Here is a 26,311-nt window from a genome sequence, read left to right as displayed (position 1 = left end):
GTGAGTATACTTGTACTCACTTGTACATGTATCTTTTTGCATTGCAAGTATTTTTACAAGATAAATTCCTAGATACAGACTCACTGTCAGAATTGGTTTATATGAATACCCTTTCACTTCACTTCTGTCTAAAATTATAGTTTTAAAAGGATTATTTGTAATAAAGATGTAGAAGGAGATTAGACTGTGTGGCAGTAAAAGAGAAAATCATTGAAGATTTCTATCAAAAGGAATAGCCTGAAAGCATCTTTGACAAAAATTACTTGGTCTCCTGAATATGGACTGAGAAGTAAGAACTAGAAGCAGAGAGAGCAGCTGGGATACTGCTCTCTAGTAGTAAGATACTGTAGTGAGAATCTGCATGTGGTAATTATATGAGAATAGCAAGAATAGGTTTCAAATGTAATTCTGAAATTTTTAGTTTAGGGTCGCTGCTGCTGCTAAGTCGCTTCAGTCGTGTCCGACTCTGTGCGACCCCATAGACAGCAGCCCACCAGGCTCCCCTGTCCCTGGGATTCTCCAGGCAAGAACACTGGAGTGGGTTGCCATTTCCTTCTTTAGGGTCACTAGTAGAATGATAATGCTTGGGACAAAAATAAGTGTACAAAAATAAGAAGAAAAGATAATAGATTCATATCTAAACATATTTTAGTTCAGGATGACCTGGATATCCAAGTAACAATGTTTAGAGCTCTAAGTGTAAAGAAGGGAGAAGCAATTTGGGAATAATCTAATAGGTAAATCCTTGAGAATAGGTGAGAGATTGGGGCTTGTGGCTAAATGTTAGCTAGGAATTAATTAAGGAGACCAAGCGAAGAGTGGTTTTGTAAGTGATCGGATGAGGAGGAGGAAAGCTTCAGTGTCCTAAAATTCAGAGAAGCAAGGGCAGTCGTTAGTGAAGCTGAGAAGTCAAAAATTATTCATTGCTAAAACCATTCAATTCAGTCAAAAGTAATTGGTCGTCGTTACAGAAGTTGCAAACTGGCAGGCTTTGGGTACCATAGTTTTTGTGTGTTTTTTTTTAATTTGTTAGTTACCAGCAAATAAAAATGGGAGTATTTTTCATGAGAACTTAGAAAAAAGTCTGAAAATCTGGCTGTATTGGGCCAGTGTTTGTATGGGGAACCAGTTTAGCAATTGCTAGTCTGAGCCCTCTAGTACTATATACAGTCTTTACTGCGCCATACATTTATTATTTTATTTCCCTGGCTATCCATGTAGGCATTTGGGGGTTTTTAAAGGAAAAATCTGTTCATTGAAGTCAATTCCACATTAATATGTCATAATAAGTGTTTTTTTTTTTTACTCCTACAATTTCTCTCAATTCATTTTTTGGGATCTTCACTGTTTCCATGTTTTTTCTTTTTTAGAGACTGCCTCCATTTGAAACATTTTCTCAGGGACCTACGTTGCAGTTCACTCTTCGTTGGACAGGAGAGACCAATGATAAATCTACTGCTCCTATCGCCAAACCTCTTGCCACTAGAAATTCAGAGAGTCTCCATCAAGAAAATAAGCCTGGTTCAGTAAAACCTACTCAAACTATTGGTATGAAGACTTTGCTGTCAAAATAATGCTTTGTAGAGTTAGGACTTAGGTTTTAGATTAATTTGTCTTTTGCTCCAGTAATCTTTGGAAATATTATTTGACTTACTAGACACACTATGAGTAAATTATGGTTCTCCTAAAGTTTTGTGATGAAGTGCTAATCAACAGTACTTTATTCACTAGAGGTATGTGGGAATTTTGGAGATTTTTTATTTTTTAAATTTTATTTATTTTTTTAATTTTAGAATTATGGTATAATATATAGTATACATGCCATATATTACATACTATCTTCATATGAGGTCTATAGATAGCTTTATGTCAGTTTAGGATAAGTTTTTCCATTAAATAAATTTGTCTCAAACTCATGAGGAAATGATTGGTTTTCAGAGCTTTGTAGTTTGGAATTGCAGCTATAAAGGGCTTTGAAACTATGTGCTTTTTCAAATTTACGTAGAAATTTGTTTATGTTATAGAACTGACTTAACCATTTAAGAATATTTGAACAGTTTGGGGACTGGAAGAGGATTATTATAACCTGAATTTTATCAGGTTAAATTTTGTAGTAAATTTTTAAGAGGAGAAACACTTACAAATTGTAGCAGTTAGCTCTGTTGGGTTAAGGCCCAGGTTGCAGCATTCTTTCATTTTTTATCTGCTTGATGAGAACACTGTCCTTGACCTGAGAGTATCCATGTGTTTTTATCTAAGACTGCTTAAGAAGGCAGAAGGGAGCTGTCTTTGACATATACCACTCAAGTCCGTCCATTAGCTGTGTGCAAGTCACGTAGTTAGAGTCAGTTTCAGGAGATGTAAGAAATGACCCATGTCAGGGGAAAGATTTTCCAAGGAAATAGTAATCTGGGCACTTCTCAAAGTGTTCTGTGGCCAAATACTAGTAAAAGAGTTTTCAAGAAACTGAGAAGAAAAGATTTTTACAAAGTTGTACATATGAAATGATTACTTATGTCAGGAGAAATACAAATTTTCATTTTTAAGTCAGTAAAATAATACACCAAAATTATTAATAATGATTATGTTTTGGATTTGGAATGATATTATTACAATCATTTTCATTTAATTTCTGTTAAACCAGTATTTAGTGGATGTCTGCTCACTGGTGTGCATTGGGAATACAGAGACCAATCAGAACCTTCCTCTGGCCTCGGGGTGCTTAAAGCAGTCCAGTGACTGCGCATAGCTACGTGGGGTTAGTTTTAGGTGTTTTAGAACATGATAGGTGTCCTAATGCTTTAGGACATTTTAATGGGGGGAGAAAAGGGATCCTACCAGTAAAGACCTTAGTATCTGGTTAGGTTGCTGATAAAGGGATTGTTCCCCTGAAATCAGTGGAGGGTGAGAACAAACATTGTATTAAATGCCACAAGAAGAATTTTGTGAAACCTTTATTAATTATGTTCACAGCAGATATTATTTCACTTTTTAGAAGCAAGTATTTTCATTAAAAGTATATGTTTTCAGCTGTTAAAGAATCATTGACTACAGATCTGCAAACAAGAAAAGAAAAAGATACTTCAAATGAAAACCGACAAAAATTAAGAATATTTTATCAGGTAAACATAGCTGACCCTTTTTTTAAGTAATCATGAGATACCTTTGTTTTGCACATTCTATCTATCTGAAGTATTTTGGCATATTTAAATAAAAAGAATGCCTCTGACTTGATTTTCCTTTTATATTGTTTTAATTATGTTTAAAATTGATATTAACAAAATATCTTGAGACATGTAAGTTGGAGATGTGCTGTTCTTTTTGTTTTTTGTTATCTTTAAAGTTCCTTTATAACAACAATACAAGACAACAAACTGAAGCAAGAGATGACCTACATTGCCCTTGGTGCACCCTGAACTGCCGCAAACTTTATAGCTTACTTAAACATCTTAAACTCTGCCATAGCAGATTTATCTTCAATTATGTTGTAAGTAGCTTTTCATTTTTTTCACTACTATACCTTATGATACAATTTGGCTTTCAAAAATTGTACTTTGTGCAGAATGCCCAAGTTTCTACATTGAATGGATTGTTTATGGATGAATTATGGTTAATGATTCAGTGTTTGTGTATATTTGCACAGTGCACCTCTAATGACTCACATAATCCTCACCCCAGCTCTTTGAATTACGTGGTAATTTCCTTATCCTTGCTCAGACAAGAAGTAATTTGTACAGTTACCAAGCCAATAAATGGCACAGCCAGGATATTAACATGGATCTTTTTGACTCCAGATCTTTTGGCTTCCTGTTCACCATGCTGGTATGCCTGGCTTATTTTAGTTTTCAAAACATTTAAGAACCCACAAGTACGCTTTAATTAGTTAAGTTGGAAGAATAGGTATTTAAGATAGGATAATTAATACTTTATTTTTCTAATCACCTTGCCATTTTTGTTACAGTATCATCCAAAAGGTGCTAGGATAGATGTTTCTATCAACGAGTGTTATGATGGCTCCTATGCAGGAAATCCTCAGGATATTCATCGCCAACCTGGATTTGCTTTTAGTCGCAATGGACCAGTAAAGAGAACACCTATCACACACATCCTTGTGTGCAGGTAGGTAAAAAGGTCATGTGGCAAGAGTTTATTCTCTGACTTTATTGATGTTTGAGGAATAAAGGGAAGCCAGTCAAAACTACTATTGAGGTGGCAGTTCTTATTTCAGTGTTAACTAAGTCTCTGGGGTGGTATACTGCTTTGTAACCCTCCCTGGCCCCTGTTGTTAGAGCGGTTTTCTCACTTCCTCCTCACAGCTTTTTCCTGTGTTAATGTGGCTACTGCTCTAGTGGTTATAGGGGGATTAAAGTGTCTCCCAGTAGAAATTTCTGTGTGCATGCCTAGGTAGAAACCTCTGTAAGAAAGGAATGTACACTGAGTAGTGTGAGCCCTCTCTGTTACTTAATATTACATCAACGTTTCTTTTCATTAGGCCAAAAAGAACAAAAGCAAGTATGTCTGAATTTCTTGAATCTGAAGATGGAGAAGTGGAACAGCAGCGAACATACAGTAGTGGACACAACCGCCTATATTTCCATAGTGATACTTGTTTACCACTCCGTCCACAAGAAATGGAAGTAGATAGTGAAGATGAAAAAGACCCTGAATGGCTAAGAGAAAAAACCATTACCGTAATTATTACTGTTTTGTTGCTATTACCATCATCATCATTATTGACAATGATTTTACAGTTTTATGATGAAATGATTTTGTTAGAAAACTAATAACTTTAATATGAATTAAATTTTTGATATAATGTTAAGGAGCATTTTTTTAAATTAAGGAATTCAGGAATCTACAATTTTTGTAATTGTGTCATTTTTATTAATAGTTACAAACTAAAGGAATTACAGGTTTTCTTCTTGTGATTTTGTGTTTTTTCATTTTATTTAAAGGCAACTATTTCATAACTAAGAATTTCCCTTTTAAAATTACCACTTAAATAGATGTTGGAAACATTGCTGCTTTGCTATATAAAGAAGTCATAGTATTTTTAGTTACAAAAAATTCTGTTTTTAACATTCTCACAATTTTTCTTAGAAATATCAATTATATTTATTCTGCATCTAATAGATTTTTTTTCCCTCTTTTTTCCTAAAAGCAAATTGAGGAATTTTCTGATGTTAATGAAGGAGAGAAAGAAGTGATGAAACTATGGAATCTCCATGTCATGAAGCATGGGTAGGGTGTTTCTAGATTTAAATACTCCATTTCCTTTATGTTCTTTTTGTTGCTTCACATTCTGTAAATCTGTGTTAGGATCTTACTTAAAATTTAGGTATAATTTGTCCTAAATACCTAATTCAACTATTAGAAAAATGGTTATCTTCAGAGAATGTTTAAGTAAGGTGCTAGCTCCATCTAACAGCAGGTTTTTAGTTAATGTTTTTAATAACCCAGCTTTTATTCCTTTTATTGCTAGGGAATACATAAATAATACACCGTGTGCTACACACCTGGAAATCCTGAAAACCACTAACACAATTATTAACAAAATTTTTAACTGCCTTATTATTCAGAATAAAATATAAACAACTAACTTTTCTTATTTCTTACTACCATTTCATAAAGCTGAGGGTAGAACAATCCTAATTTCTTGTGCCTTTGGGGCTGAAGCATTGTTTTTCCTATACATCTGCTTCCTTATGTGAACTATTTACCTGTCAGTACATAGATTCTTCTCTACCTTCGTTAGTGTTAGACCCTCAAATAGGCTTTCTTCTATAGCACATGCATCTAAGGTTTTTTCCTTTAAAGGTTAAGTGAGTGCTCGCTTCGGCAGCACATATACTAAAATTGGAACAATACAGAGAAGATTAGCATGGCCCCTGCTGCGCAAGGATGACACGCAAATTTGTGAAGCGTTCCATATTTTTTAAAAAAATAAAAAAAAAAATAAAGGTTAAGTGAAATAAATGGGAAGGAGCGCTTTTTTCTTTATTCTTGGGGAATGGAGAACTTCAAGTGTTTTAAGTTCTAGTTCAGATGGCTAGGTGCATCGCTTATAGCCTTTTTTTTGTAAACTTCCTTGAGCTAAGAATAGTCTTCACATTTTTAGTGGGTTGTAAAAAATCAAAGAGGAAGACAATAGAGATTACATATGGCTTGCTAATTCGTTTCAGTCGTGTCCAACTCTTTGTGACTCTACGGACTGTAGCCCACCAGGCTCCTCTGTCCATGGGATTCTCCAGGCAAGAATACTGGTGTGGGTTGCCATGCCCTCCTCCAGGGGATCTTTCCAACCTAAGGATCAAACTCGCATCTCTTATGTCTCCTGCATTGGCAGGAGGTCTTTATTTACCACTAGCGCCACCTGGAAAGCCCACGTATGGCTTGCAAAGCCTAAAATTCTTACTGTTTAGCCTTTTACAGAAAATGTTTGCCTCATCCCTGGTCTAGTCATTAAAACTCAGTTATGAGTAAATATATATGTGGAGGTTTGGCTGTAATCTCTTTCTCCTTTTGTCCTAATATGCCAGTTTCAAGATAGAATTTTAGTCAAATTACTTAATTGAGTTATATTTTAATTCCTGATCCAAATCTGTCAGCATAAGAACTACTAGGTTCACTATAAACTGGCATTACAAAGTGTCAGGTAGTTGGTAAACTCCGTGTATTTTTTCAGATCTGCAATCAGGCTTTTACATTTTACAGATTCTGTTTTGAGTATCAGTGGGTAATTGAACATCCATCTCCTATTTGGTTTAATTTGGTTCTTTCAGATTTTATTCCTTGCTTTCCACCAAAACAGTCACCCTATACCACAATTGTTGTGACATCTTCATTTTTTCAAAAGTTTACCATGAACCGAAAGTGTGTAGAAACACTGCTTCTGAAATAGGAAACTGAGAGAATAGTGTTATACACTTAATGAAAGTGGAGTGGCAAGAGAAGATATTTTACACTTTTAACTGCTAATTTCCTAATATCATTAGGAAAAACAAATGACATCTGTTTAAGCTCTGGTTAAATTAAACCTCTTTAAATTTCTTAAAATGGTAAGTTCATTCAGGTGATCAAATCTCAGATTCACTATGGTTTTACTAGTTAAATCATCACTTACCTAGATATAGCCTTACTGTCCTGTAATAGTTATCACTGTGGCCTTTGACAGAAATACTTTGTATTATTGTTGATGTGTTTGTGTTTTTGTTAAATAGGTTTATTGCTGACAATCAAATGAATCATGCCTGTATGCTGTTTGTAGAAAACTATGGACAGAAAATAATTAAGAAGAATTTATGTCGAAACTTCATGCTTCATCTAGTCAGCATGCATGACTTTAATCTTATTAGCATAATGTCAATAGATAAAGCTGTTACCAAGCTCCGTGAAATGCAACAAAAATTAGAAAAAGGAGAATCTGCTTCCCCTGCAAATGAAGAAGTCACTGAAGAACAAAATGGGACAGCAAATGGATTTAGTGAAATTAACTCAAAAGAGAAAGCTTTGGAAACAGATGGTGTCTCAGGGGTTTCAAAACAGAGCAAAAAACAAAAACTCTGAAAAGGCTTAACCCCACGTTATGGACAAACACTGAAATTTCATTCTAGGGAATTCAGCCTCTAGGAAGAGTTCTGTTTGTGTTTTTAATCATAGGTTCCAAACAGGCACTGTCAGATGAAGTAAATGATTTCAACAAGGATATTTTTAATCAGGGTTCTACTTCACTTCAGTATGCAGCATTACCCGCATATCAGTTTTATTGATGTCATTAAAATATTCTCAAGTTGGAGCATGAAAAGCAATACCTTAAAGTATTTTTAACTTCAACAATTGTCTTATGAAATATACTGAATTGATAATCTAGAAATTATTTCATATTTATAATGTGTTGGGTTTTGTTTTTTTTTTGGCATTTGTGACTGGCTGTTTTTCTACTTTGTAATTGTGAGACATTTTCTTGGGGAGGGAAAATTAGAATGTGATTCCCTTTTTTAGAATCTGAAGATTTTTGTGAAATTATGTTGCAGTACTGTTTGCAATCAGACCTTAATCCTTGACTTTGAAATCATTTATCAATTTGGAGTGAAAAATTACAACATAAGGTATTTTACATTATGTGAGTTCATTTTACAATTTAAAAATAGCACTTCTTCATCTTATGCCTGTTTGAGAACATGTTAATTTTTCACATTTTTGTTGGTGAAATGTCAATGTTGGCTTCTAAGGTTACTGACCATCCATTTGTTTTTATGTGGATAATTTTAGTGCATTGCTCACCCAGTATATTTTTTTAAACTTGAACATTTTGCTGTTTTTTTTTTTTTTTTTCTTCTTTCCCAATTAGGTAATCACATGGAAGATTCAGCTGTCCACATCTGTTCATTAGGATTGTAAACCAAGGGAAGAACGAGTTTAAGATTTTTAAGATGCCACTTGTGAGGGAGGAAATGTTCTATAAAAATGAACCAGAAAATGTTGTTAACTTTTTTTTTTCTTTGCAAGGATGTCTTCGTAATGTATTTCATGATTAGAATATCCAATACAGATAAGCTGACTTGAATCGTTCTGAGCAATTTTGCCCTGTGTTATATGTGTCTCATGCACATATTTACAGTTGGATTTTCTCCAACAGAAAGTGGTTTCACTACTGGCACATTAACAAGCACCAATAGATTTTTAGTCCAACTCCAAGCACTGTGGTTGAGTAACATCACCTCAATTTTTTATTATCCTTAAAGATAATTGCATTTTCATATTCTTTATTTATAAAGGATCAATGCTGCTGTAAATACAGGTATTTTTAATTTTTTTAATTTCATTCCACCACCATCAGATGCAGTTCCCTATTTTGTTTAATGAAGGGATATATAAGCTTTCTAATGGTGTCTTCAGAAATTTATAAAATGTAAATACTGATTTGATTGGTCTTTAAGATGTGTTTAACTGTGAGGCTATTTAACTGATAGTGTGGATGTGATTTGTCATCCAGTATTAAGTTCCTAGTCATTGATTTTTTTTTGTGTGTTGGAAAAAAAATAGGAAAGAGGGAAACTGCAGCTTTCATTACAGACTCCTTGATTGGTAAGCTCTCCAAATGATGAGTTACAGTAAACTCTGATTATGCCTCTGCATAGTGGATTTCGAGCATTTCTCTCGGGCTTTAATTTGCTAAAGCTGTGCACATATGTAAAAAAAAAATAGATTATTTTAGGGGAGATGTAGGTGTAGAATTATTGCTTATGTCATTTCTTAAGCAGTTATGCTCTTAATGCTTAAAAGAAGGCTAGCATTGTTTGCACAAAAAGTTGGTGATTCCCTCCCCCAAATAGTAATGAAATTACTTCTGTTGAGTAAACTTTTTATGTCATCTTATAATAAAAGCTGAAAAAATCCCTTTGTTTCTATTTATAAAAAAAAAAAGCTTTTCTATATGTACCCTTGATAAGAGATTTTGAAGAAATCATGTAAGATGATAAAGCATTTGAATGGTACAGTAGATGTAAAAAAAAAATTCAGTTTAAAAGAAGGTTTGTTTTTACATTAAATGTTTATTTGAAATCAAATGATTTTGTACATAAAGTTCAATAATATAAAAGATGCATTGTTTTGTTTTTTCTTTTATTATGCATTGTTAATACACACACAAAAATTTTGGCTTGGCTAGGATAGGAAATATCCAAAAAAGTATATCCATCAGAGCAAATAAGTTGAGAAGATGTGAAATCCTGCTTTTAGTTCTAGTAATAGCAGTTGCAACTAGTATGTTATACTGTCACATAAAAGATATTTTAAAATTTATAGTCTAGGGTAATGTCAATATTAATTGCCCTAAGGCTGATTCACCTTTGGTTTTTTCATTTTCTTTTGAATGAAAAAGAATTTATGTTGGCTTTCAAAAAACCATATAGTGAGACACAAATAATAAGTATATAATAATATATTCTGTGAGGTCAGTAGTTGAAATTAATTTAGAAGAATTGAAGAAAATGTTCCTGAAGTGTTGACAGTTCCACTGTGCTTGGTTTATTTACAGGAAATAGCTTGCCTGTACACATGTGTGTGCTTTGAGCTGAGAGCCTCTGGTTCCAAAGCTCACTGTTTCTTTAAACACCTGCTTCCTTTTCATTCGACTCCTGAGTCAGTCTCACTGGCCTTACTAGTGACTCATGGTCGTCTACTCATGGTCGTCTTTGGTGTTCAGATATTTGTTACATAAACTGAAAGCCTTATATGCCATGCTAACTAAGCATTTGGATTTCGGGCAATAAGAAGTATTTGGAGATTTACTGCACAGACATGACACAAACCAGTCTGTGTCATAGGTGAGCTGTGGCTCCAAGAATCTGGGAGGGGAGAAGCTTTGCACAGGGATGCTGTGGGAGTCCTCCAGGTGAGATACCCGACTAAATAATAGAACTCTGCCCATTGTGAAATAAGTGCCCAAGAAGAAATCACGGTGTTTCAGTATGAAAAAATTAATCAGCAGTGACAAAGCCAAGGAAGAGTTTCATAAAGGAAGCCGTCCTGTAACAGAAAATGAGTTTAAGACAGCAACTTCAAGGGTAAAGTAACAGAAAACAGGTTTGAGGAGTTTAATGTTAATAAATGGAAAATGAGTCGGAAAAGTTTTATCATGAATATGCGGGAAATGGGGCCATTGAAAGAGGAAAACAGGCAGAGGGACTGGGGAGAGTGGATAGGAAGGTCGAGCCTGCAGACTATGGAAGACACAGAGAAGACCAAAGATACACATGACCAGAAAAGGAAAGAATGAGATCAGGAACACAGGTGGATTCAGCTTGCTAAAGATGAAAGACTGCTGATAATACTGTTGGGTAAAAAACGGCAAAGTGGGTACTCATGACATTTCTGGTGGGGAAATAAGTTAGTACAACCTCTACAGAGTAATTTGGTACTTTCCATTAAAATCAATGTGTTTAACCTTTGCCCCAACAATTTCATCTTCAGGAATTTAATCCGACAGATAAACTGGGGCACATGTAAATTGACAAACTGACCACTGTTGAGCAGATTAGAAAGGTACAGAAGTTTCTAGAATACTTCCATTTTTAACAAAATTTTTAAAGAATATGTAACCAATATTTGCTTGGTTGAAGAATATGACAAAATGGATACACAAAAGCAACTGCTGTGAGGGAAGATGGCTGGGCGAAAGGACAGGTAGGAAGGAGGCTGTTCACTGCAGTTTTTAAATGTACTGCCTATTTTCTGTAGTTCTTATATTTTAAAAACTAGAAAAAAACAAGAGGGATGGTTTCTCACTGAGAACCAGGTATAATGGGTAAGTTAACAAAGATTTGGAACACAGTCAATTGGTATTAAGTAAAACAGGCGCTGTAAAAAATAGTCTGAACACTGTATTTGTATTTTTTGTTTGTTAATCTAAATAGTATGTTGCTCCAAGGAAAGCAGAGATACATGTTATTAACTATACCAGTACCATATTAAAATGGACCATTGATGGGTCCCAGTTGTTGGCTGTAGATCACAACAAACTGGAAAATTCTTAAAGAGACAGGAATACCAGACCACCTGACCTGCCTCCTGAGAAATCTGTATGCAGGTCAACAAGTAACAGAACTGGACATGGAACAACAGATTGGTTCCAGATGGGGAAAGGAGTACGTTAAGACTGTATATTGTCACCCTGCTTATTTAACTTACATGCAGAGTACATCATACAAAATGCTGAGCTGGATGAAGCATAGGCTGGAATCAAGATTGCCGGGAGAAATGTCAATAACCTCAGATACACAGATGACACCACCCTTATGGCAGAAAACGAAGAATTAAAGAGCCTCTTGATGAAAGAGGAGAGTGAAAAAGTTGGCTTAAAACTCAACATTCAGAAAACTGAGATCATGGCATCTGGTCCTATCACTTCATGGCAAATAGATGGGGAAACAATGGAAACAGTGAGAGACTTTATTTTGGGGGGGCTCCAAAATCACTGCAGATGGTGACTGCAGCCATGAAATTAAAAGACACTTGTTCCTTGGAAGAAAAGTTAGGGCCAACTAGACAGCATATTAAAAAGCAGAGACATCATTTACCAACAAAGGTCTGTCTAGTCAAAGCATGCTTTTTCCAGTAGTCATGTACGGATGTGAAAGTTGGACTATAAAGAAAGCTGAGAGCTGAAGAATTGATGCTTTTGGACTGTGGTGTTGGAGAAGACTCTTGAGAGTCCCTTGGACTGCAAGGAGATCCAACTGGTCCTTCCTAAAGGAGATCAGTCCTTAATATTCATTGGAAGGACTGATGCTGAAGCTAAACACCAATATTTTGACCACCTGATTGTGAAGAACTGACTCACTGGAAAAGACCCTGATGCTGGGAAAGATTGAAGGCGGGAGGAGAAGGGGACGACAGAGGATGAGATGGTTGGATGGCATCACCGATGTGATGGAAACATGAGTTTGAGTAAACTCCAGGAGTTGGTGATGGACAGGGAAGCCCGGTGTGCTGCATTCCATGGGGTCACAACTGAGCAACTGAACTGAGCTGTTGACAGCAGAGAAATCACACACTTTTCCTCCCTGATTGGAATTCACTATCTTTTCAGTCTTCCTCTCTCATGTATGCAGTCTCCCCTCCAACCAGGTAGGGTATCAGAGTACAGCATGGTACACACCATGCACCCTGGTGTTCTCCATACACAGTCTACAATCCAATTTCTGGAGCACCTTCCGTTTCTATGTACTATTTGTACAAGTGTAAGATTGGTTTTTATACAGAAGTAAAAATTCACTCAAGTATAAGACAAGATTGTTATTTAAATGTCACATGGATGAATCACATTATAAAGCTGGTTTTAGAGAAGAGAGTGTGTATCTCCCAAACTACTGTATTTAATCTGTTGTCTTTTCCCATTTCTGACTACTATCCTATCCACCCACATGGCAAAGCTTCAACCAGTGGCCACCTACAGGTGCACCATCTCCTGGAATCATATTTCTGTCCATGCTACTCCATTCTTTTTCAGAACCCAAATAGCTTCCACCTGCTCTGCTAGCACACTCCCACTCCAGTCGTCCTGTAATTTGTCTGTGGATGTGTGCTGGGACTTGTCCCAAGCACTGGGAATGAGTTGAGTAAGACTCATGTTTCAGGGATTCTCCCAGTTCTCATGGATCAAAACTAAAGTCACTTCTTTCTCCTATCCCTAAACAAGCATGCACCTCTTTGCTAGACTTATTGCTCATTACTCCAGAGAAGCAGCGATGAAGCTACACAGGTCACAGAATGAAAGCTTTTTTTCTATTTTGAGACAAACGTATGAATCACCTAGAACAAGAGCCTAGAATGTAACAGGAATCCAACAAATCTTAGCTCCTTTCTTCACTAATTCAACTAAGATTTTCTTCTGAGTGGATTCTGTCCAAATGACCCCTACTTCTCTTATTTGGGAAGCAGGGAGCTGGCTCTTCTGTGAGGCCCTGAAGGGAAAGGATCATGGTTGCCATGCCATTAGTTAGGCTCACGGAGCCTTCTTTATTCCTTAAATACTTCTTGGGCACCTATAATGGCCTTTGCCTTAGTTGTGAGGATACAAAGATGAAGAAGGCAGACCCTCATGAATGTCAGAGAGGGTGACATTTGTTCATGTTTTAGTAAGCCAAGATAGTAAGCTAAATGTCTTATCTCAAATTGGTGCCCCAGGGACATAGGGCAGTGTGGACACAGAGGAGCGTGGCAGAAGCACTGAGAGTCAGGCCTGGATTTGAATGCCAACTCCAGGGCCTTTGCAGCTCCAAAACTCAATTACTTGACCACACTGAGTTTGTTTCTTCAACTGTAAAATGGGATCAAAATCCCTGCTTCACTAGGATGGGAGGTGGGAGGGAGGGATTCAAGAGGGAGGGGACATACGTATACCCACGGCTGGTTCATGCTGATATATGGCAGAAACCAACACAATATTGGAAAGCAATTATCCTCCAATTAAAAATACATTTAAAATAACTATGGCAATAGACAAAAAAAGTGCCTCCTTCAACAGGGGATCTGGACAGTAATCTGCTCTTGGTTAACATCTATCACTATTTCCTTCCCTACAACCTTACAGTTTTGTCAACATCAATCCTCAGCTTCCACCGCTAAGGAAAAATAACATGCTTGCTCCTTTCACAAGCTATATATTTTAAGATCCTGGAGAAGTCTCCTGAGATTACATTAACAAAGTCTTAATTCTCTACAAAACTGCAAGCTTTCTAACACTGCCCAATGTAAGACTAATGAAGTGACAGGTCACTTTTCATTTAATCAACATTAAATTCCATGAAAGAAAGGCTTTTGTGAGAAATTAGTTTTATTTTGCTGAATATGGCTTTTTGTCTTATAAGAAAAGTACTGTTCTTAGTTCAGAAGTACTTATCAGATACCCACATACCAGGAAATGTTGGGTAGGAAGTACATCCCAGACTTTGGATTTCATAGACCAGTAATAAATATTCAAAAACTTTTTGACATTTTGTCAGATAGGATTTACAAACAAACCCAGCAAACCTGACGTCTACTGTCACTTTAATTTTACAGAAGGACACAGTATAGAAAGAGCAAGAAACTTAAATTTCAGAATAAAGGATAGTCTTCCAAAGAGAACAAATTTAGATTTACAAAAAAAAATCACCATGGAGACTGTACTTTTAGTTACTTTGGAGTGGTTACTCCCAAACCTGCCTTCATAATAATAATTTCATTTCTTAAAAAAAAAAAGTGAGCTCCACTAATACCAATTGAATCAGAATTTCTGCTATTTTTTTTTTTTTTTTTTTGCTATTTTTAAAAGCTCTCCAGGAAATTATAATGTGAGGCCAAGGTTGAGAATAACTTGCTATAGAAGATACAAAAACTCAAGGAGTTTATAATCTAGTGGGTTTAAAGCAGGTATTAGAAACTCATATCCCTACAGGTTCAGCTGTCAAATGAGCTACATAGCTGAGTGTTATACCAAAAACAAACTAGGAAGACAACAGAGCAGGGGTCCCCAGCCTCTGGGACCTAATACATGATGATCTGAGGTGCAGCTTGTGGAATAATAGAAATAAAGTGCACAAAAAATATAACATGCTTAAATCATCCCCAAACCACTGCTCCTGCCAGTCCGTGAAAAACTGTTTTCCATGAAACCAGTCCCTGATGCCAAAAAGGTAGAGGACCGCTGGAATAGAGAGTTCCAAAGAGGAGGACTACAGTCTTCCAAAGAGGAAAAACATACAACATACAAATGAACAGGCATCAGGAAGGCATTAGTTTTCCTGGGAGACCACAGAGCGGTGCATTCAAATTCTGAGAGAGAATGATCGCCAACCTAGAATTCTTAATGAGTCACAGTCAAAGGTAGGATTGAATAAAGAGATTTTCAGCTTTCTATCTCAAAAAATTTACCTCTTGGGCACCCTTTCTCAGCAAATGAAGGAAGTGCTCCACTAAGGTTAAGGAATAATCCAAGAGAGAGAAAGACACAGGACACCGATTAGAGCTGAACAAACTGTCCGTTCTGGCACTGGTTGATTCACACACGTGTGAAAAGTTCTGAACCTGTTTAGGAGATAACTCAGTGAGTGCGTTCCTGTCAACAGCTGTCACAATAGTTTGTTGTCAATAACTGAATAAATTTCACTTCTTGAACTAAATCTTTCATATTTAACCGAGGAGCTAGATGCTTACTCTGTTCCCCTCTACAGGGAAAGCCCTCCAAAGAGATGTATTTACCCTTCATCCCTACTTACTCTTTTATTTTTGTTTTGATATTAAAATCTATTATATAGCTTCAGAATTTATGCTTCTGAGAAGATGGAGTAGCATAATTTTCCCACTCCTCCTGCTGAGAAAAACTAAAAACTATGGGAAAAAATATAATAAAACAAACATAAGAAGACTGACAGATGACCAAGGTACCTCAAAACTCAAGGAACTCCATACTGTGCATTCTTAAGGTTTTCGTCTTGTGTATCCCAAACTTGGGGGCAAAAGATGCCGGCAACATGGAAATGCCGACAGACAAAAAGCCCCAACAAAAACCTGCTCTCTGCAGCCAAGGGACCAGGAAAGGGGCAGCCTAGCAAGACAAACTGATGACCAACAACCACTCCACTCCAGCCAGACACCATCATCCGTGTTGAATGGTGGTGGCCCACAAAAAGACATGTCCACATCAGAACCTATGACAGCAATTTTATTTGGAAAAAGGGTCTTTGCAGCTATAAGTAAATTAAAGACTTGGAGATGAGATCATCCTGGTTTATTTGAATGGGTACTAAATCCAAGACAAATTTCCTTGTAAGAGACAAAAGGAAGGAATTCCCTCGAGGTCCAGTGGTTAGGACTTGGTGCTTTCACTGCCATGGGCCTGGGTTCAATCCCTGGTCGTGGAACTAAGATCCTGCAAGCCTCACAGGGCAGTTGGAAAAAAAAAAAAAAGCCCAAGGGAGAAGGCCATGGGAAGACAGAGACAGAGACTGGAGTTACGCAGTAATAAGTCAAGGAATGCCTGTGGCCACCAGAAGCTCCAAGGATTCTCCCCTAGACCCTCTGGAAGGAGTACAGCCTTGCCAATATATATGTGTACATAGCTTATTTATTACCATTATATATATATACACACACACTTAAAAGTGAAGATGACTTTTCTCCCTCTACTTAAAAGATTAAATCTGAATTAATTAAATCTCATAAAAGAAAAAAAATACACACACATACCTTTTACTTTTTTATTTTTGTTTCAGATAGCTGGATGAGGCATCTACATTCTAGCACATCTTCTTAATCACTAAACAAGTGAAAAACAGCTTACTTATATATAAAAAGGCAACGGGAAAAGGTCATGATTGTCTAATAGGGAACTGGAATCCCCCAATAAATTATCTTACAAAAATATCAAACTTGCTTTTCCACTTTTCTACTCTTAAAAATGGAAAAAAAAAAATTCACATTAAAGAGAAAAGATCTTAGGCTGGTAAATAGCAAGTTAAGATAATCATGTTTACATCCAAGTCCTTCAAATAAATATTTTAAACAAATTTGTTTCCCAAAAAATAGGTCAAGTATTTAGCCTACACTTGTTTGGTCCACTAAAAGACCATTCATGAACTGGACTGCAACTCAGACCCTACCAAGAGCGACACGCAAGTCACTGAGGCTGGACGTGCACCGGTGCATATTTCACACACGGGACAGAGCTATTAGTAACACTGCTGTGCATTCTACTTCTGTAAGTAGTTTTACCCTGTAAAACCCCTCAAACCTACTGGGAATGGGACTGCGAGGAAAGAACAAAAGAAAACACTTTGCCTGTTGTAGACATTTGCTCAGTAATTTTTAAAACTTATCACACTTTTGGGACTTAAAGATTACTGAACATGAGATAAAATTCAATACTGCTTACAAATCCCTGAAGATGAAGAGCATATTCAACACTCCTGTGGGGAACACACAAGAGAGTGTACGTTATAGCGCACATTATGGCATATTCTACCTGGTCTATTCCTGGCTTTTCATTCTAAAGTCTTAAATGGCCTTGGATCTTTAAAAGATGGAGACTTAGTAAAAAATGATGTTATGTTGCATTTTTCTGTTCTTACAACCAACTTTAGAAGTACAGTGGAAGGGTTTCATGGGGCTTTCTGTATCTCCTCATACTTTAAAAGTCAATTTGATTTTTATGGTGATGTCATATTCCAATTAACACTATACTACAAAATAAAATGGACTGCATTGCAATGGTTTTGTCCACCATATTCACGCCTCTTATTGCTGAGATAGTCCAAAAGAAATCCTGTAAATAATTTCTGTTTCCAATGGCTTAACTGAGAGATGAATCTAACCATTCTTTAAACCAATGACAACTGGGCTGAGAAACCCCTGCATACCCAAAGCCAATCATCGGAAAACCTAGAACACCAACACTTTCCACCCAGGATAGAAAAATGAGCATCCAAAGTAAAGAGAACCACAAGACTGATCGAGTAACCAATCAAACACCACTTCTCTGTTATTTGAGCTAATAGTCACTCGAAGCTTGAAGTTTCCGCCTTCGTTATTATTGGTGGATCCTAGAGTCACAGCTTCAATGTCAAATGTGACAGTGGACCCAGAAGTAACTGCGGGCAACTGATTAGTCATTTCTTTTCCATTTACAAAAACTGCACCTAAAATGTTAAGGTAAAGAGTCATTCACATGTGAGCAACAACTAAGAATGTAAACAAGATGCTAGATTATTGGTAACGCAGCTAATTCCCTAATTAAAGAAAACATTTTGGAATGCCAACTGGTCAAAGATAATGCAGTTAAATACGTTCACTAACCCCCACATGCCCCAGGCAGAAGCAAAAGTTAAAGCTTTAATAACGTTTTAGGCTTCTGGTCCAGGGCTCCACTCTTAAAATAGAGACCATGAGTTTCCCATGCGGACGGCATCTCCCTTATAAAACTACTTCCTGTGGAACAGCAGGACTGTTTCACGTGGAATAAATACGGATCTTGTCTACTGACTGTTTGACCCACACCATAAAATATTAATACATCTTGGTAGTGATCTTTAAGTGTGATCACTGTGAAGTAAGGACCAAAGAACACTACAGATGTAAACTCTCCTCATTTCCCTAACCTATGCTAAATTTACCTTCTCTATGTTGACTTCAGATGACTTAGGCACACGGAATCCAGAAGTAAACCGCCTGGCAAAACATCTCAGCTCAATGACCTCCAGACTAAGTGATTTTACGCCAGCTACTTAAGCCACGGCTTCTCTCTCCTTATCTACTGTGTGCTGTGCGTGCTCCTTTCCGACTCTTTGCGACCCCATGGACGGTGGTCCACCAGGCTTCTCTGTCCATGGAATTTCCCAGACAAGAATACTTGGAGTGGGCTGCCATTTCCGCCTCCAGGAGATCCTCCCAACCCAGGGATCGAACCCACGTCTCCTGCATTGTCAGGCAGATTCTTTACCACCGAGCCACTTAGGAAGCCCTTTCATCAACTGTAAAATGGATATAATGCTACTCCTCACTTCAAAAAGGTGTTAAAGATTAAGGTATTACTTTTAAAGGGTATAGAATAATACCTGGTACAAAGCAGTCACATAGATATGTCATTAAGACCTAAACTTTCATCTTCTGGTATAAACGTGTCATACTGAGACTGATTCAAATCTTATTATAGTAAATCATACATTTCAAAGAGAACGGCAGTTATTTCCTCCTTACTTACCATTGGTACTAATGCATACTGCTTGATCCCTCTGCAGGGAGTCATATCCATTCTGTTTTTCCGCACACACTCCTATGCTGTCTCTTCTGTCTGGTTGTCCCACAGTTTCAACTCTGTCAACGGGGCAGAAAAGTCTTTTAAATATTTTTTTTAATGTGATCTCTACTAGTTGCTAAGCTTAACAGGAGCTATCTCATCAGGATTACTCTTAAGAATAGCTAACAATGATTTGAAAGTGAAAAGTGAAAGTGAAGTTGCTCAGTTGTGTCCGACTCTTTGCAGCCCTGTGGACTATAGCCTATCAGGCTCCTCCGTCCATGGGATTTTCCAGGCAAGAGTACTGGAGTGGGTTGCCATTTCCTTCTAGCACTTCTTAAATTCCAGGTCCTGTTCTGAAAACTTTGTGTCTGTACATCTTATCCATAAATCTTCTCATTCAATTCATGTAGCAATCCATGATGTAGGCGCTGTTATTATCATACCCAGTTTATACATGAGTAAACTCAGGCACAAAAGAAAAAATAAGGTTTACAAAAAAGGGAAAATAAACTGATCTGATCACCGAGCTGAGTGGTGGAGCTAGGACACGAACTCAGGCATTCTGACTTCAGAGTCCATGTTATCTGTTTATGGCTATGACAGCACATTTCTGTTCTATGTTCTGGTTCTAGACATGTAGAAAATGTTCATATTTGCTATTATAATGAATGTGATCATCACTTAAACTTTTAATAGGAGAGTCTATACAATGACTACTGTTTACCAAGCATTTAAAAATAGACATTATCCCTTTTTTTTTTTAATCCCTCTTTTAAAACAGACGATAATATGGTTATGGACATATTCTGGCTGGAGAACTTCATATAGTAAGTTGAAGCGTTTCCTTTTTTGTTTAAGTCTCAAACAATACATCATCATGTACTGAGATATAAAGGTCAACCCACATCCCGATGACCAGGGACATCTTTCTCTCCATTCCAGAAAGCTAGACTTTTCAAGGACAGAAAAAGAAAACTGAGCAAGGGGCAGCACGTAGCTTTTAAGGGAAGATGTGCTTACTGATACTCAGCGTGGCCTCAAGATGTCTTTCCTTGTAAAGTGGCAAACATGGGAGTCCATAATAAACACATGGGTGGGTTTCTGAAGTCATTTCAGTTCTAAACCAGCAGTATAAAGAAGGAGGAGAATGACACCAGCCATATGACAGCATAGTTAAGTCCTTAGGACTCATTCTACCATAGGGACACACACTTTCTAAATGATATATAGACCAAAATACCTTTAGGAGATTTCCAGAATTCAGTTAAAAAGTCCCAAAGGAGCACAAAGCTGAGAACAGCTGCACTGAAGTGGGTAAGAAGAGTAATTTCACTTGCCTCATGCCAACCCCTCTTCCAAGCTTCCATAGCTCGGTACCAGGCAAGAACAGCTCAGCTCCTAACTTTTCCTTCAGAAGAGACACAGAGGAGTGGAGTGTGCATCCAGCATTCCAGCTCCTTGGAGGGCCTCCCAGAGGACTGGTTTCTGTCATGCCTCATTTGGTGCACCGAAGGAACTGGCATAGCATGGATGCCTGAATGCTGCCAAGCCCAAAGAAAAGTGAGGGGTGGCAGCCTGCAGCCAGTGCTGCAGGGAGGCAGAAGAGGGAGGCTTCCTTCTGCTGTGCTATCTTTTCACAGGACAGCTCAAGGGAATGGTGTCTGTCTCATTCCCTTGTCGGGAGCCAACATACTCTGGATGTCTGGGGGCCACTGGGTCCAAAGAGAGTGAAGGCACCCTACGGCTGCAAAACTTGCAGTACCAGAAACTGGCACCAGAGGGAGCAAGAGATTAGCAGCTCCTGAAAAGCCAGCAAGGCTCTAATTGAGAAACTGCACACACAAACAGGGAAGTCCATTTACCAGAAAGATAGAACAATTATAAATACATGCGCACCCAACATCAGAGCACTTAAATATATGCATCAAAAAATTACAGAACTGAAGGGAAAAACAGTTACACAATAATAGAAGGAGATTTCAATACTCTACTTCAATTGTGGATAGACCATCCAGATCAATAAGGAGTAGGGGATCTGAACACCATAAATGATATGGACATTCCTCCCAAAAGAAGTAGAATATACATTCTTCTCAAGCACACAAGGAATGTTCTCCAGGATACAGCACATGGGAGGTCACAAAATAAGTGTACCAAATTCAGGAAGACTGAAATTACACCATGTTTATTTTCTGACCACAACGGAATGAAACTATAAATTAATGGCAGGAGGGAAACTAGAAAGCTCACGAATATGTGGAAATTAACCAACTTTTGAACAGCCAATGGATCAAAGACAAAATCAAAAAGAGAACTAGAAAATGTCCTGATACAAATGAAAACAAAACCAAAACATACCAAAATGTATAGGATGCGGCAAAAGCACTGAAGAGCAAAGTTTACAGACACAAACACAGACATCTAGAAAGATACCAGGGACTTCCCTGCTGGCTCAGTGGCTAAAGCCCCTCGCTTCCAGTGCAGGGGACATGGGCTCGATCCCTGGTCAGGGTACTAACACCACACATGCCATGTGGGGGCAACCAAAAAGAGCTTGTTTTTTTTTTTAAATCCAATTTTCAAAAAATTTAAGTAAATAAAAAAATTTTTTAATATCAGAAAACAACTTATACCTCCAGGAACAAAAAAGAACAAATTAAGACTAAAGTTAGGAGAAGAAAGGAAATAATTACATTAGAGCAGAAATAAACAATATAGAGAGTAGAAAAACAAGAGAAAAACATCAACAAAACTAAGAGCTGTTTCTTTGAAATGATTGACAAAGCTGACAGATTCAGCTAGATTAACTAAGATAAAGAAAGATAAGACACAAATAAAGACAGAAATGAAAGAGGAGACATTACAACTGATACCATAGAAATTAAACAGATTATAAGAAACTCATGAACAAAATATACCAAGAAATTGGATAATTTAGAAGAAACGGGCAAATTTCTACAAACACACAACCTACCAAGAATGAATCATAAACACACAGCAGATCTGAACAGACTTATGATTAGAAAGTAGACTGGATCAGTAATCAAAAATGTACCAAGACTATCAGTAAACAGCAGCCCCGGACCAAGTAGCCTCACTGCCGAATTCTACCAAAGGATTAAAGAATAAATACAATCCTTCTTAAAGTCTTCAAAAACACTCAAGAGGAGGGAATACTTCTGTCAGCTACAAACTGGCACTTGTCAAGGGCAGTTGCCATCTACCTCTACAAGGAATTAAATCATGCGCTTCTGCAGCTGCTGATTTTCAACACTCGGGAAAGCAGTTCAGGGAGGAGAGCAGGCATGAGGCACGCTGTGCTCGGGGAAAACTGGCAGGACAGGTCCTCAGATAGTTAGATATTTTCAGAAGCAGATTTTATGAGCCCAATTCTTGTATCTCCTCTTGTCTGGAAAAGCACTAAAATCCTTTACAGTGATGACTGTTCTTCCTGACTAGCAGAAACCTTCTGCAAAACAAACAAACAAAAAAAAAACCAGTGCTTGATTGCATGTTTTCCCCTTTCACCAAAATCACATCTACACTGACCTTTCCCCATTGCCTCTTTGGAGCAGTTTCTCAGAGCTATCTGAAATGCTATTTCCCAGGCTATAGTCCTCATTTTGCCTCAAATAAAACTTATTTTGCAATTCTCATGTTGTGCAACTTTTTTTTTTTTTTGGTCAACATTTCCAAACTTATAAGGTTAAAATTATCCTGAAACCAAAGTCAGAGAAAGACACTGCAAGAAAAGAAAACTCCAGGCCAACAACTCTGATGACTGACTCTAGATGTAAAAATCCTAAATAAAGTACTAGCACTGTTGGTGAGAATTTAAGTTGGTCCAACTACTCTGAAAACAGAATGGAGGTTCCTCACAAACTAAAAATAGAGCCACCACATGATTCAGCAATCCCACTCTTGGGCATATATCCAAAAGAATTCAAGGCACCGAGAAGAACACAACATTTGACCTCTATAATGTTCCTGCTAAAGATACATAACCTGAATCTTAACATTTAGGAAACACCAGAAAAACCCAAAATGAGGGATCGTCTATAAAACAACTGACCTGTGCCCTTAAAAAATGCCAGTATCATAAAATTGAAAAGAGACAGAGAAACTGTTCCAGATTAACAGACGCTGAAGAGAGACTCCCCTGGTGGCCCAGTGCATAAGAATCTGCCTGCCAACGCAGGTGACATGGGTTCAATCCCTGGCATGGGAAGATTCCACATGTCTCTGAGCAGCTAAGCCCCTGCGCCACGACTACTGACCCCACGTGCTGCAACTTTCGAAGCCCGCGAGCCTAGAGCCTGTGCTCCGCTCCACAAGCCACCGCAACGAGGGGCGCAGGCACCACAGTGAAGAGCGGCCCAGCTTCCCGCAACCAGAGAAAGCCTGCCACAGCAACGAAGAACAAGCAAGGCAAAAATGAATAAATAATTCAAAAAAGGAAAGAAAGAATCTGCCTGCAATGCAGGGGACATGGGTTCGATCCACGGTCCAGAAGGTCTCACGTGCCGCACAGCAACCAAGCCTGCGTGCCGAAACTGCTGCGCCTGCGCCTTAGGGCCCAAGAGCCACAACTGCTGAAAGCCCTTGGCCCCCAGAGCCTGTGCCCAGCAACGAGAGCAGCCATCGCAGTGAGGAGCCCGGGAACCGAAGCGAAGAGGGGCCCCTGCTCTCTGCAACAAGAGGAAGGCCGCTCGAAGCTACAAAGACCCAGCACAACCAAGAGTAAATGAATAAATGAGACTAAACGGGACATGACAAATGAATATCACACATGATCCAAGATCTCTTTCCTTTCCGCAAAGAACGTTAATTGGGACAACTAAATCTGGTAAGCTCTATAGGTTAGATAATAGTGTATCAATGTTAACTTTATGATTTTTATGATCTCTTTTTATGAAATACTCACTGAAAATGATTTGGGAAAAAAAATGATAAAGCAAATGTAGTATTGGGGAATCTGGGTGAAGGCTATTCAGGGATTCTTTGTACTATTCTTGCAATTCTTCCGTGAATCTGAAAAATCATGTTTATAAAGATTTTAAACACACACAAATCAGGGACTTCCTTGGTGGTCCAGTGACTATGACTCTCTGCTCCCAGTGCAGGGGACCCAGGTTCAATCCCTGGTCAGGAAACTAGATCCCACATGCCACAACTAAGAGTTTGCATGCTGCAACTAAGACCTGACACAGACAATCAAATAAATAAAAATAAAATTTTTAAATCAAAACAACAAAAACACACAAAACACTATATGGATAAATATATATATATATTATATATATAGAGAGAGATGAATGTGAGGAACACAAGATACTTCAATTTTATCCTTAACATCTCTAATATTGTTTCTCTAAAAAATAAAAACATGCTAATATTATCACTAATAGATGGAGGATAGTAATTATTTGTTTTAATATTGCATAATGAAGAATTTGGCTTGCCATAATGCCTGGAGATAACCTTGAAACCACTAGAATGTTCCAAGTGACAGGAGTGTGTCTTTATAATTCATGGTGAGCATCTCAGATCCACCACGCTAAGGAGGTGCTCCAGGTGGGCCCCTAGATAGTTGGTCCTAACATGATGACTCAGGATGGGAACAAGTCATCCCAGAAAGATCAAACACATGATCACAGGGTTGAGGCTTTGAGCGAAGGGATGTTAGTCCAATCTCACAGATGTGTGTATGTGTGCGTGCGTGCTCAATTGTCTCTGACTCTTTGCAAACCTGTGGACTATAGCCCAACAGGTTCTGCTGTCCATGGGATTTTCCAGGCAAGACCACTGTGTTGGTTACCATTTCCTTTTCCAGGGAACTTCCCGAATCAGGGATTGAACCTGCGTCTCCTGTAATCAATAAAATCCCAATAAAAACTCTTGACACCAAAGGCTGAGTGAGCATTCCTGCTTTGTAATACTCTGAGTATTGTTATTGCAAAAGGTCTTGCTCCCCTGACATGTATGCTTCGGTCTGGAACCCCCTCACATCTCGCCCGCTGAGTCCCTCTCTCTGGGGTTCTGATGTGTATCCTCCTGCTGTATTAACACTGCTATCGTAAGTGAAGTGCTTTCCTAAGTTCTGTGAGTCATGCCAGCAAATTATAAAACCTGAGCGTGGGCATGGAAACCTTGGAATTTGTAGCCAGCTATGTAGTGGAAAATTCTGAAAGAGATGGGAATACCAGACCACCTGACCTGCCTCTTGAGAAACCTGTATGCAGGTCAGGAAGCAATAGTTAGAACTGGACATGGAACAACAGACTGGTTCCAAATAGGAAAAGGAGTACGTCAAGGCTGTGTATTGTCACTGTGCTTCTTTAGCTTATATGCAGAGTACATCATGAGAAATGCTGGGCTGGAAGAAGCACAAGGGGGAATCAAGACTGCCGGGAGAAATATCAACAACCTCAGATATGCAGATGACACCAAGTGAAGAGGAAAGTGAAAGAGGAGAGTGAAGAAGTTGGTTTAAAGCTCAACATTCAGAAAACTAAGATCATGGCATCTGGTCCCATCACTTCATGGCAAATAGATGGGGATACAGTGGAAACAGTGTCAGATTTTATTTTTGGGGGCTCCAAAATCACTGCAGATGGTGATTGCAGCCATGAAATTAAAAGACGCCTACTCCTTGGAAGGAAAGTTATGACCAACCTAGATAGCATATGAAAAAGCAGAGACATTATTTTGCCAACAAAGGTCCGTCTGGTCAAGGCTATGGTTTTTCCAGTGGTCATGTATGGATGTGAGAGTTGGACTGTGAAGAAAGCTGAGCGCCGAAAAATTGATGCTTTTGAACTGTGGTGTTGGAGAAGACTCTTGAGAGTCCCTTGGACTGCAAGGAGATCCAACCAGTCCATCCTAAAGGAGATCAGTCCTGGGTGTTCATTGGAAGGACTGATGTTCAAGCTGAAACTCCAGTACTTTGGTCACCTCATGCGAAGAGCTGACTCACTGGAAAAGACCCTGATGCTGGGAGGGATTGGGGACAGGAGGAGAAGGGGACAACAG

General features: G+C 38.1%; 2 protein-coding genes and 1 non-coding gene across 4 annotated transcripts in view; 2 read left to right on the top strand and 1 right to left on the bottom strand.

The window, feature by feature from the left end:
- The window catches only part of SUZ12 (SUZ12 polycomb repressive complex 2 subunit), a 38,306-nt gene extending 28,705 nt beyond the window's left edge, over nucleotides 1-9,601 (top strand). For both annotated transcript variants that reach the window (XM_043903107.1, XM_043903106.1), the window contains 7 exons: nucleotides 1,371-1,548; nucleotides 3,031-3,122; nucleotides 3,344-3,487; nucleotides 3,962-4,119; nucleotides 4,493-4,691; nucleotides 5,162-5,241; nucleotides 7,221-9,601. In XM_043903107.1, coding sequence (XP_043759042.1) covers nucleotides 1,371-1,548; nucleotides 3,031-3,122; nucleotides 3,344-3,487; nucleotides 3,962-4,119; nucleotides 4,493-4,691; nucleotides 5,162-5,241; nucleotides 7,221-7,566 — 1,197 coding nt within the window. In that variant the 3' untranslated portion in view covers nucleotides 7,567-9,601. The remainder of the gene's footprint in view (nucleotides 1-1,370; nucleotides 1,549-3,030; nucleotides 3,123-3,343; nucleotides 3,488-3,961; nucleotides 4,120-4,492; nucleotides 4,692-5,161; nucleotides 5,242-7,220) is intronic.
- Nucleotides 5,827-5,936, top strand: LOC122695784. Its single transcript, XR_006341538.1, has one exon. It is a non-coding gene; the product is annotated as a U6 spliceosomal RNA (small nuclear RNA).
- A 7,127-nt stretch (nucleotides 9,602-16,728) lies between the features above and the next one.
- Nucleotides 16,729-26,311, bottom strand: part of CRLF3 (cytokine receptor like factor 3) — a 41,602-nt gene continuing 32,019 nt past the window's right edge. Inside the window, exons 7-8 of the mRNA XM_043903109.1 lie at nucleotides 19,241-19,353; nucleotides 16,729-18,179 (exon numbers count right to left, since the gene is read on the bottom strand). Of these exons, the coding sequence (XP_043759044.1) occupies nucleotides 17,923-18,179; nucleotides 19,241-19,353 (370 nt within the window). The 3' untranslated portion in view covers nucleotides 16,729-17,922. The remainder of the gene's footprint in view (nucleotides 18,180-19,240; nucleotides 19,354-26,311) is intronic.

This window comes from Cervus elaphus, chromosome 5, assembly GCF_910594005.1.
Source record: "Cervus elaphus chromosome 5, mCerEla1.1, whole genome shotgun sequence".
Lineage (NCBI taxonomy): Eukaryota > Metazoa > Chordata > Mammalia > Artiodactyla > Cervidae > Cervus > Cervus elaphus.
This window is presented reverse-complemented; position numbering and strand designations above follow the sequence as displayed.